Source organism: Carassius carassius, chromosome 6 (genome assembly GCF_963082965.1).
Source record: "Carassius carassius chromosome 6, fCarCar2.1, whole genome shotgun sequence".
NCBI classification, from domain to species: domain Eukaryota; kingdom Metazoa; phylum Chordata; class Actinopteri; order Cypriniformes; family Cyprinidae; genus Carassius; species Carassius carassius.
Genome location: NC_081760.1, coordinates 4,914,459 through 4,926,618, shown reverse-complemented (window position 1 = coordinate 4,926,618; position 12,160 = coordinate 4,914,459). Strand labels below are relative to the sequence as shown.

The following is a 12,160-nucleotide window of genomic DNA, read 5'->3' as shown; positions in this document are numbered from 1 at the left end:
GAAGCAACATTTTAGGCATCATCTGTCCCCCCTTCCAATGTAAAGGCTGCTCCAAACATTAGGCAGCAAATGCACCATAGCTTGTATTTGTTGCTGATAAAGTAATCCCAGAATGCACTGGGGAAAGCTCTGAGAAAGTGATCACCCATGAAAATTTCATTTTTAAACAAAGCTATATTTTATTCAGTGTCAATATTTATAGAAAATAATCACCTAATTAAAAATGTGTCTGTTTTGTTTCGTCTGATATTTGTGTGTTATGCATTTATTTGTACTGAGTCGTTAGCTCAGCAGCATGACTATTGGAATCGACTGTGTGTGTTAATCAATGTAAGTATTGTGTTACACAGTCAGAGCACTACTTGTGTGCTGCCTGTGTGAATTCCTGCCCATGAAGAGCATTTTAAATCCGTCTCTTTTTGGTTAGGATGCTGCCTTTGGAAATAGCTGCCTGTCTGCACAGTAGAGAGTGAGATACCACATAAGTGTATGTCTTTGAAAACAAGTCCTTGGTGGACAACAGCTTAACATTTACAAGCAGATGTTAACCACAGTAAGTGGCTTTACTGGAATGGGATGAGGCCTTGCCAAATCCTTCTGGTTTTGCTACTGGCATGATCCTGCATATTATCATGGATTTTATTGTAATAAACTTACTGGACGGATTTAGTGGTAAAAAAATAAAAAATAAAAATAAAAAGAGTAGTCTGTCAAAGAAAAAACAAAACAAAATTATATATATATATATATATATATATATATATATATATATATATATATATATATATATATATATATATATATATATATATATATACATATAGATAAAACATTAGTGAAATTGAGGGGGAAAAGGAATCATTAGAGAGTTTCTTTCTGTGGCTTTAGTTCAGTGTGGACTCTGAAACTCCCCCAAACTCTCTCATCAGCTCTAGGGCAGCTGGATCAATTCTCATCATATTCTACCCTGCAAGCTGGCAGAGTTAACTGATCGCTAATGGCAAGAGTCTGTTGCACTCTTACCCTACCCACCCTTCGCTAGGCTATTAGCAGCATGACCAAACCCTAATGTTGGGCAAGGGAGATGAAAAACAACAACGAGGCTATTACAAGTCTACTTAAACTTGGTCAATGCCTTTCATCAACACCAACTGAGCTGACAGCGACGACACAAAGGTCTGAAAAGAGTGGACTGTGTGGCATTGGAGAGTATGAGAGGAGGAAATGGAAGCCATCCAAGCCGTCTCAAATGGTGGCAATCTTTCTTTGTCAGAGATTGTTGCTTAATTAATGAGAGCCCGAGGCTAGCTCAAACCTCAGTGCTGAGAGGAAAGCACCGAACTAAGCAAATGAAGGCAAATGTCCAAAAATTTGCCAAGAAGAATGAAAGATGGAAAGCCAGTAGCAGCTGATTTTTAATAGAGTTCCAGCAATAGAGACATTTTTTATTAGACTGTAATCAAGCCTTTCTCAGTGATTTGGTTGCAACCCTGTTATCTATAAAAGTATACAAAAATATGTGTCACTATAAAATAGGCCAATGCTAATCGGAATTTATTCAATGTAGTGATTACTGCAAATATTAAATATTATATTTGATTGCATTATTCAAATAGCAGCACACAGATGTGATTAAAGGGAAAGTTACTCAAACTTAAAAAAAATGCTCATAATATATATATATATATATATATATATATATATATATATATATATATATATATATTTAGGTCTGCATTTGGTTTTACAAAGTCAGTTCATTTAATTCTTATTTTTCATACTCCAGACTAGCATCTCAGTCACAAAGAAGATAAAACAGTGTGGAGAATTATGTAAGATCTGTGGCACATCAAGGTTGTGTGGATTTTTCAATGCTTCCATACAAGATGAAATGTGAAAGTTTAATGTAAAACTACAGAAACAAACAATATATATATGTATTTATATTTTTGTGTGTGTGTGTTCTGCAGAAGAAAGAAATGCACGTTTGTAACGACAGGGGAGAAACTGATAAAATTATTTTCATTTCCAGGTGAACTACCCCCTAAAAGAAAATAATGATAAATTCCCAAAATGCATTAAGCTCTAGTAGAAAATTAGAACTACTTAACCAGACATTTCACTCAAACTGCATGGATCAGGTATCATTTGTAATTAGCAGAGAATCACAGGAGCGTTTTAATTGAAAAGGGACTTTCTGCATTCTTTAACATTTTGCTTCAACACTAAGTCACATTTCATTACTTTGCCATTTAACTGAAGCTTTTATCCAAAGCCACTTATCAAAAAAATTAAAATAAATAATTCAATTTCTGAGACCAGCCAGAGGTAAAATGCACAGCCTGGGGGCAAAATGATGATTGTTCATGGATCTTTATCTATTTGAATCTACAACTTTTTTGCCTCTCTTGAGATTGTGCTCCCACTGAGTGTGTGTTCGTTCATCAAAGCCTTGTTACACACACACACACACAAAGCTTTTACTGACATTAGTTCATCAAAAGTCTCCTCTCTCAAGTGTTACTTTGAAGGTGGTCCATCCAACTCTCTATTCTCTATTCTTAAAAAAATAATAATAATAAAAAAATAAAATGTAAAAGCCCTTGCTATTTGTCCTGCGTTATGCTAACTGACACTTGTTATAGCACTTGTATATCATTCCTCTTTTGTTGATTTTGATTGCTTCCATTGTCCTCAAGTCGCTTTGGATAAAAGCATCTGGTAAATGACTAAATGCAATTGTAATGTAAAGTAATGCTGAGAGACCCCTGGTAAATTATATAAACGGGATGCATTTTAACTCAACTCTCGGTGAAACCATACCATAAGACATTAGCCTTTAATAGACTCTATTAAGTCATGACATGTTCCATTTACTTTAACTGTTTAGAACTCTAAGAGGCACAGAGACACTGAGACTGAAAGAAGGTGAGTTAAAGATGAGGGAGTGCTGGACAAACATTCGTTTACAAAAGTTTCATACACCAAGGACGACATAAAGCTGGCTTATAACTCATTATGTAAGCTCATTTCAATTGGCTGTTAAGCTCAGTGATCATGAACACACTTCAATAAAACAATAATTAGGAGAAATCAAACTAGATTTATATGTTTTCTGTTTCCGATTTACAAATTAATGAGGGCGAAAGTGAAGGGAAACACATAAAGCGTGTAATAAGCCATTAATCCACACAAAATGTTGAAGGAATGTTAATGCAAACAAGGCCGTCAAAATTCTATCTGAAGAGAACAACCAGAAATTCTTAGCGAGGGAGGAGGAAAGAGATGAGAAACAGTGAAGGAGGCATGATGAGGGTGCGATTATCTGCAGATTTTCACTATGGCATTACTTCATAATCAAAGTGTCTGCAAAACAGACTGCAGACTATGATGAAATTACAGAATTTTTATTTATTTATATTTATATTTTTTTTTACATGAAAGAACTGAGAGAGTAAATATGTGGATTTATTGGTGGCATTTTGTTTAGGCTAGGGACATTTAATCTATTAGAGGCCAAGGACCCTCATTGAACTGTATTCAGTGCAGTACAATGTAAAAGTCTTTGCGTATTAGTTGCTTTACAAAAACATTTGTAAACACTTAGCTTTCACTTTAGTGTTCCAGTAGGCATTATTTTTGCAAATACTGTATCCAAAAAGAGTCTGACAACAGATATGACTCACGTAGAAATCTGATCTTGCCATCATCCAGTCATTACAAAAAGAAACAAAAGCAATTGAGGCTTATGCTTAAATCCATAGAATAACTGTGGCAACCTCTTCCAGATGCTTGGATTTATTTTAGTTAGGAAAATTGTAATTTATTTATGTGAATTTTCAGCATCATTACTCCAGTCTTCAGTTCACATAATTCTTCAGAAATCATTGTAATATGCTGATTTGCTGCTCAAAAAACAACAACAACAACAACAACAACAACAACAAAAAGGTTACCATTATTAATTTTGAAAATCTTTTTTGCTGATCAATATTTTTTTTGTGTAAACTGTGATACACCATTTGGGGTAAGATTTTTCTTTATCTTTCTTTCTTTCTTTCTTTCTTTCTTTCTTTCTTTCTTTCTTTCTTTCTTTCTTTCTTTCTTTCTTTAATAAATTAATATTTAGTGACATTGAAATAAAACAAATGTTTTTGAGAAGCAATTAATATGCTTAAGACTTTTCAATGCAATATAATGTGGGTGAAACTTCAGCTTCTTACCTCTAGCTTTAGATTAAGTTAAACTAACACGTTATACACACTATTGTTTGCGATTTTTACCCATTAATAGTGTAGTTACAGCATTGACCAGCAGGGGCTATGTGGACCATACTCACTAGACAAATCTTGACTTCTTAATGGTTCAAATCCTTCTCATGTTTGCCATTAAGATAAGAAATTAAACTAAAAAGGGTCAACACTATTAATTGAAAGCTGAAAGTGTAGTATAAGATGTCACCATCCCTCCATTAACCCAATCATTTCCCCCATTTTTCTAATGATGAAAGTAGATTTGTTTCTGGTGCATTTGCATTAAGTTCATAAGCGATTGTAAAGCACCCAGGAGTGCTTCATCAAACCAAACTAGGTGGTAAAGGCACTTGGTTCCCCTCAGTAACCTGCCTACTTGCACTTAAAGTGACTCCATCCATCATGGCACTACATCATTTCCTGTAGTGAATGTCGGAGTTTAGGGGAGTGAGAAACATCACAATGTGTTAGTGACCTATTGGACATCCAATCAGATATTGACTGAAGCAGACAGAAGAGATTAGATCAATCTGATTGGCTGATCCATCGGTGATGGATTGAGCGTGTCAGAGAGGTCGCGTCTTCTTTTTCATAACAGAGTGCGAATGGGACAGTTTGTCACTGAATATCGAGGATTCAAAGTGTCTATGGACAATTAGGAAGTGCACATTCATTACGTTTATGTTTCATGACTTTCCGCTATCCTTCTGTGTCTTTTCCCTTTCTTTTCTCTCATTCTCTAGCCCCCCAACTTTGGTTCTCAGTGTAAATCACACATGGAATGATAATGTTATACATTAAGAAAGCATGTCTTACTTCAGGTCTTGGAATGGTTCAGCTCGAACATGTGATGTTTCCACTGAATGGCTAAACACAACTCCCTCATTGCCTAGAGAGATAAAGAGAAAATCAGAGATTGACAAGTCATATAGTTGAATAAAACACACACACACACACACACACATAAACCCACAAAATGTATCACAAAATCTAAGTGCAAATATATGTTTACCATACAACTTTGTGAACAAATGAACATAGTGAACAACCATTCAGTTACAACACAGATTTTTAAAATGATAGAAGAACTTTATGTTGTACAATATTTACATCATCATCATCATCATTTTACTCTTCAAGGAATTAAAACTTTTATTAAGCAAGGATGCACTCATTTGATCTAAAGTGACAGTGAAGACATACATAAAGTTACCAAAGTGAATAATATTTCACATTATTGCAGTTTACTGTTGTTTTGACCAAATACATGCAGTCTTGGTTTGCATAAAAAAAAAAAAAAAACTTTAAAAATCTTACCAACCACAAACTTTACATTTATCTGATTCGGCTCAAAATCGCATCATCCGAGAAGGGTGTCAATACCAGGTATAAACAGGGTTCATGAGAAGCCAAACATCTCACAAAATAAACATGTGGTCCATGGTGGAATTGATAGAATTGATGGAATTGATCTAGCTCATCAAATCCTCACATCCTAAAAAATTTGCTCTGTTATACTGTACCTTCTATACCACTAATAAAATAACTCGGGGTAGGAAGAGGTATGAAACATCAAGTGATAAATTACAAGCACTGTAGAGCGGTAGACTGTAGTGTATTTTTCTAGATCTATTTTTCTGGAACTTTTGAAGTGTCCCCCATTTGAAAATGTGCTGGTTAAACGAGTTCTTCTTATTAGTATAAAAGTAAGCTGTTCTTCCATACTTGTGTTTTTATTTGTTTCAGTCTGTCGTAGTTTATTTTATTCGTCTTCATTTTCCCCACAACCATGCCCGGAATAGTATAAAGAAAAAGTTCATTCAAAATCAAACTTCTGTCATTAATTTATTCATCATGTCATTTTCAACACATATTCTTTTCTTTCTTATATGGAACACAAACAGAAAAGTTTTGATGAATATTCACAGTGAATTCAAATACATTTCCTTTTGAGACCAAGTCATAAAGTTTTCATATGACATGATGGTTAGTAAATGATGACAGAAATTTCATTTTTTGAGTGAAATATTCCTTAACACTTAACTCTCTCTCTCTCACTCCATTCTCTTTCTCTCCCCAGGGCGGAGATCAGTTTTTGATTCTGACACATTTTAGCCTTTCGGCCTCACTTCTGAAGAACCGCAGTCTTCCATTTATGCATGCTCTGTCTATCTTTCTCTCTCTACCACAATTTCTCTCCCTTGATCCCTCTCTCTAACCATGCTTTTTTGTGAAAAGAGGAAATGGATAGATCTGCCCATTACTGAGCATGTGCCCTGTTTGTCCCTGACCTCCAACTTTTCCACTTGACCTCACAGCATGCACTGTTTCAGACAGAGACAGAAAAAAATAAAGCGTATGAGAGAGAGAGGTCTGCATGAGTTAAATCTATCTGAAACAATATATTTGCATTTCAATAAAAAGACAGGTTTCTAGTATCTATGGTGCGTGCACATATTTAAATCTTAAAAATGTAAAATATTGGCCCAAAAAATGGAAGCTGGGGAAAAAAGAGCTACAAATTCTTAGCTTAGAATTAATTTAGAAATGTACGTTCTGCCTGGTCATGTGCTGAGTCTGAACAGCGACGTCCAGCGTTCTGATTGGCCAATGCTGTCGGAGTATCCATGGTAATGCCCCTCGCTAGCATGAGGTCTATTTGCATAGCCACATCCACGTCTTTAAGGTTTTCCTATGCAAAATACACCTCCCAAACCAATTTCAGATTAACCAACACATTGTGCTTTAAATATGAAGACCAAACATCAATGGGTATTGCTGAACAATTACCCATGCATTCATATATTACTGAACTGCTGCATAAAAGTAATATCACACATTTGGAGTGACTCATCTCTCTCTCTCACCTACTGCTCTGCAGGTTTAGTGGACTAATGATGCCTGACTGTATTCCTTGACAGCTGCAATTTTCTCCTTGTACATCAAGCAGGTCCCATTAAGAGAACAAAATCGACCCGGCTCTGATGTAACAGTTTGAAGTTACTTAAATTAAAAGAACTAAATGTATAGAAATTGATTCACACATGCGGTATTTTATTTGAAATAATTTCATCACCACTTAAAAATCATTTTAAGTGACATGCTGCAATGTGTTAAAAACAGAAATGTGTGTCCTTCAACTGAAAGCACTTTGCTGTAATGCTGAAGACAGCTCAGTTGATTGGGATTAAGCCTGTTTTACATGTCAGGCATCTGGTGTAGATGAGCATAACCAAACTTTTCTGACAGACGTGGGCATGCAGGTTTTGTTGTCTTTTACAGATGTGCAACTACATGTGAATATTAAGACTGCAATAAATCATATGGGAAAATGCATGGATATAAGGCTACCAACAAGTAGGAAAACTGCTGTATAATATAACATCTAAGGCCAAAGGAAATGCAAAAAAGCAGAAATTTGAAAAATATCTCCCTAAGGAAGGCAGTTTTATTGCCTTTTCTGTAAGTTTTTGTACAGGTGTGTAAATGGATGAATATGTGAGTGTGTTTCCGTATGTGGTACCTGTGACTCTCAGTTTGTCTGTGCCAATACTGATCTCCTCTTCATCAGCAGAGAAGAGAACTCTCTCACCATCACTACTTCTCACTTCGAACCGCTGACACTGGGCTTCTACCATCTCAGAGCCTGCAGAAAGAGATAAAGAAAGAATAAGGCTTTGAAAAACAAGATCATAACACATATTTTAACCTTTGCAACCCACATAAATCACCTCTAATCAGGAATGGTCTTCTTGTGATGGGCAAGGGGGACAAGAAGGGCTGGGCGAATTGCTTTTAGACCATAAGGTTCAAAAGGTATTAGCAGAAATATTGGCCTATTGGTGGCGCTAGAGGGTTTGAGATAGAAACTCCAAATTTTGCATGGCTAATTTTGAGACTGTCCTCTATCTGTGTGTCAAATTTCATAGCTTTCCTGCAAGCAGTTCTATGGGCTGCCATAGACTTCCAGAGAAGCAGACGAAGAAGAAAACGAATGGATAGAAGAGGTGCCTTGGCCTCTAATTAACAACATGTGGGAAGAGTTTCAAATACAATGTTATCCAGAGAAAAAAAAATAATTGAAAGGTTCTTACAAATAATAGCAACATAAATACCAATAATATAAACATTCCACAATTTCCTCTATGTTACAGTTTACTATGGAAAGCCTTTCTTATCCAGGCCTTGATGCATGGTTATGAATTAGAGAAAGAGCTGAGTTTGTGTTGGTTTCACGTAGGAGGCTGATGTGAGAGTTGTGAATGACAGATCTTGACCTTATTCACTAAGCGTGACTTGGCCTATAAATTACACTGTCACTGGAATCTCAACAGCTTTTAATACACTGCCCCAAACAAACACTGCAATGGCTTCACTGACTATATTATTCATCACAGCTATCATATCTTCCATGTCTTAGGTGACCTTGGAGAGTAAACTTGGGTTTGTTTGTTTGCCCACATAATGCGTGTGTGACAGAAAGTAAACTTCTCTTTTTTCCTAAAGCCCGCTCTCTTCTTTCTCTGCCACCCTCTATTGTCTGTCTAGCTTTCTACGTGCATTCATTGCCTCTCCTCTCATTTTTTCAGTGTTTGTATTATAAGACACCCTGCCCTTTATCCAAGCACCTTATGGCAAAGAGAGTAGTACATTAAAGTTGCCTATAACAATGCAAATTTTGGGATTTATTTTAGGCAACTTTTCCAACATGGCTTTCTTTATATTTAATATCCACTTTTTGGATAGTATATTAGAAAGTTATACTGTTCAACATCAATTCTTGATACTGTATATAGGACAACACCTCTCACAAGCCCAACTTGTCAATAGTTTATTAATAAAGTTTCCATTTTAAAAGTCATTTGATATATTTAACTTTAAATATTTAATCATTTAACCAAATTCATTTCTCTTTACAAACTTTTGAATTTTCATATCTGTAGCCTGTTCTGTCCCATGTCTCAAAAAGCACAGTTGGCATACTTATTTCAGTTTGGCATCTGAAGGAGCCCTAGATCAACAGTTCTTTTATTTCACAAGAATTGTTGTTCCAGTCTTGCATAGTGATTAAAGATGTGCTTGAGGACAAGGCAAGGCTACATTTGATTATGCTGATGAGATCAAGAGGAGAGAATGCTAATCAATTGTTCTCATATTTTAATCCTTTGTTGACCATATCACATCACAGCTCCAGTGGCCATAGATTTGCTCATATCCACTACGGAATATGATCATCTTTAAAGAGGACATGACAGCAACACACCACATGATTATAAAGGGGCAGATTTGCTTCTTTCATTCTTCCTTAGACTGAAAAAAAGAGCTATGATAATGGAAGTTATGATTTGTGAGTTTTTGGCGTATCAGAAACACCAAACAGTCTGTACATCCACCAGAAAAACTGAACAATTATTTTAAAAGAAATATTGATGTAACCTGTTAACCAGACCCCCCTTAATGGGACTCAAAGCTTAACATGACCTACCTAACTTAACATTGTAATAGTTCCTGACATCAGTGTGCCACACACACAATTTTGGTGTTTTTGGAAAGAAGACCCTTTGGGCTTTACTTTACAAGTGCCTTGATTTTTATGATTTTATTTAACCACACTGAATTTATTTATTTATTTATTTATTTATTTTTTTTTTTCATATAAGAATATATTAGATCAGTCCTGGAGCAATCCAGAAAAGGGTTTAAAGTTACATGTCTCATGAGTTTCAAAATTCAAATCTGAAGAAGATACCATGAAAACTTTGATTCCTGCAACCATTTTTCTGAGACTATGTCTAGCTCCCCATGTAAATTTTTACCAAAAAGATATACCAAATGTATCGAAGGGTTCTACAAACTATTTTAGTCCTTAAACATACCACTGCATAGTTTTTCAATTATAAAACAATAGACAGAATCTTCAACCTAGTATAAGTGATTTATTTGAGCACTAGAAAAATGCAATACGAATAATTTAAGTAATAATAATAATAATAAATAAATAATATTTTTTTTTTATTTAATAATAATAAATAATAATTAACTATAGGCCTATGCCAAATACAGTACTGTACATCCTGAGATTGCTAGAAATACAACATTTACACTGATAGACACTCAAAAAGTCAGTAATCACATGCTGATGGCCTTCCTAATAAATGGTTATCATACAGATGCGCTATATATTCAATAATCACAGTTTATTCATATACATAGACCACATTCACACTTATAGCTATCACAAGCTGATTATCAGTCATAGAGATGGTAATCATGCAGATAAAGCCACATTCCCCACAAAACACACACACACACACACACACACACACACACACACACACACATATATATATATATATATATATATATATATATATATATATATATATATATATATATATATATATATATATATATATATATAAAATTGTTGAAGAAGAAAAAAAATAGAGAATTATTATTAACATGGCCACGTTGTAACTGCAAGCAGAGATTCTAAACTAAAGACAAATACTGATTTTCTGAAAAAACAAATAAATAAATAAAAATAAATAAATAAATATCTGGTGGATCTTGCGATTATGATAAAACTGAAAACTTAATAGGTGAAAATATACCCTACACATTAAATTACAAAAGGTTTATTAGACCTCATTTATTCACAATTAAAGCCATGTTGTTCACAACAGGTTATTATCTCATATTGGTTTGCATTACATTTAATGTTTGCGTGGTTCAAGAGCTCAAGGTTTGAGTGCTTGATTACTTCTCAGTGAAAGTACATGTAAGGAGTAAATACTCATTATTTGGACAAGGACATCCTCACTTTGATAAAGCCATCCAGACTGCATCACCTCACGGATCTTATAGAGCCTTCCACTCATCCAGGTGATCTAAATGAGAAATGATGTGCACTGGAAATTAATGATGTGCTCTTGAATATTAATTGATACTGATTTACCTCTCATCAAAACTGAGGACTGATGATTAATTGTTGTTTTGAGGTTGGAGGAAATGGAAGCTTTCCCTAGGAGTGAAATGGCAAAATAAAAATAATAATAATGACCTAGCTGGGGAAAACCAGATGGTTTTGAAATGAAAAGATGATTGTTGAATTTCAAAAATATTGTGAAAAACCTAACATTGTTAAATATATCAGTTCAATAAAAAAATTACCTTGATGAAAGCACTAAGTGTGATCAGTCGAGGCCTTTCATAGTATGGGATGGCGTGACAATGGCTTTGCTATTCTACAGTGTCTAGAATGTCAATGTTTCAGTGGAAACATTTACAGAAATAATGGTGTTAAAAATAAAAATATTTTGAAATATAATAACATGTGTGTTATTACTCTACATCAGAAGGGCTGTGATTCAGCCATAGACGCACAGGCAATCACAGCCAGGCTGATAGAGCAAAATCACATGGTTAAGAAAGGCTGTCTCATAAAGGGATCTCTCACATTTAGGGATCCATGGCAGAAAATAATAATAATAACTATAACAATAACTATAACAATAATAATAATAATAATAATAATAATAATGATAATAAGGGTTTGAAAACCCTTGTTTAACAATACCCTGTATAGTCAAATAGTAATGTGCTGTAAATACACTGAGTTATTATCATGCATCTACAGAAAGGCGAACAGCTGGGCTTGGATGAGGTTGTACATCTGTGCAAAATGTTGTTATATAAAATGTGGACCTTCTGATCTGAATTGCTTGGAGGTTCTAATCTGACCTTATGAGTAAACAACCTCTGATGATGCAAGCCAAAGAAATGTCCACATCCTTTTTTTTCTTCTTTTTTTCAGTCAGTCAGTTAAATAATAATAATAATAATAATAATAATAATAATAATAATAATAATAATAAAAGGGCTCTTTATTAATGTAAAGAAATGGT

General features: G+C 34.5%; 1 protein-coding gene across 1 annotated transcript in view; it reads right to left on the bottom strand.

The window, feature by feature from the left end:
- The window catches only part of LOC132142262 (zeta-sarcoglycan-like), a 257,013-nt gene that overhangs the window by 23,307 nt on the left and 221,546 nt on the right, over window positions 1–12,160 (bottom strand). The window contains exons 5-6 of the mRNA XM_059552005.1: window positions 7,777–7,899; window positions 5,070–5,142 (exon numbers count right to left, since the gene is read on the bottom strand). Of these exons, the coding sequence (XP_059407988.1) occupies window positions 5,070–5,142; window positions 7,777–7,899 (196 nt within the window). The remainder of the gene's footprint in view (window positions 1–5,069; window positions 5,143–7,776; window positions 7,900–12,160) is intronic.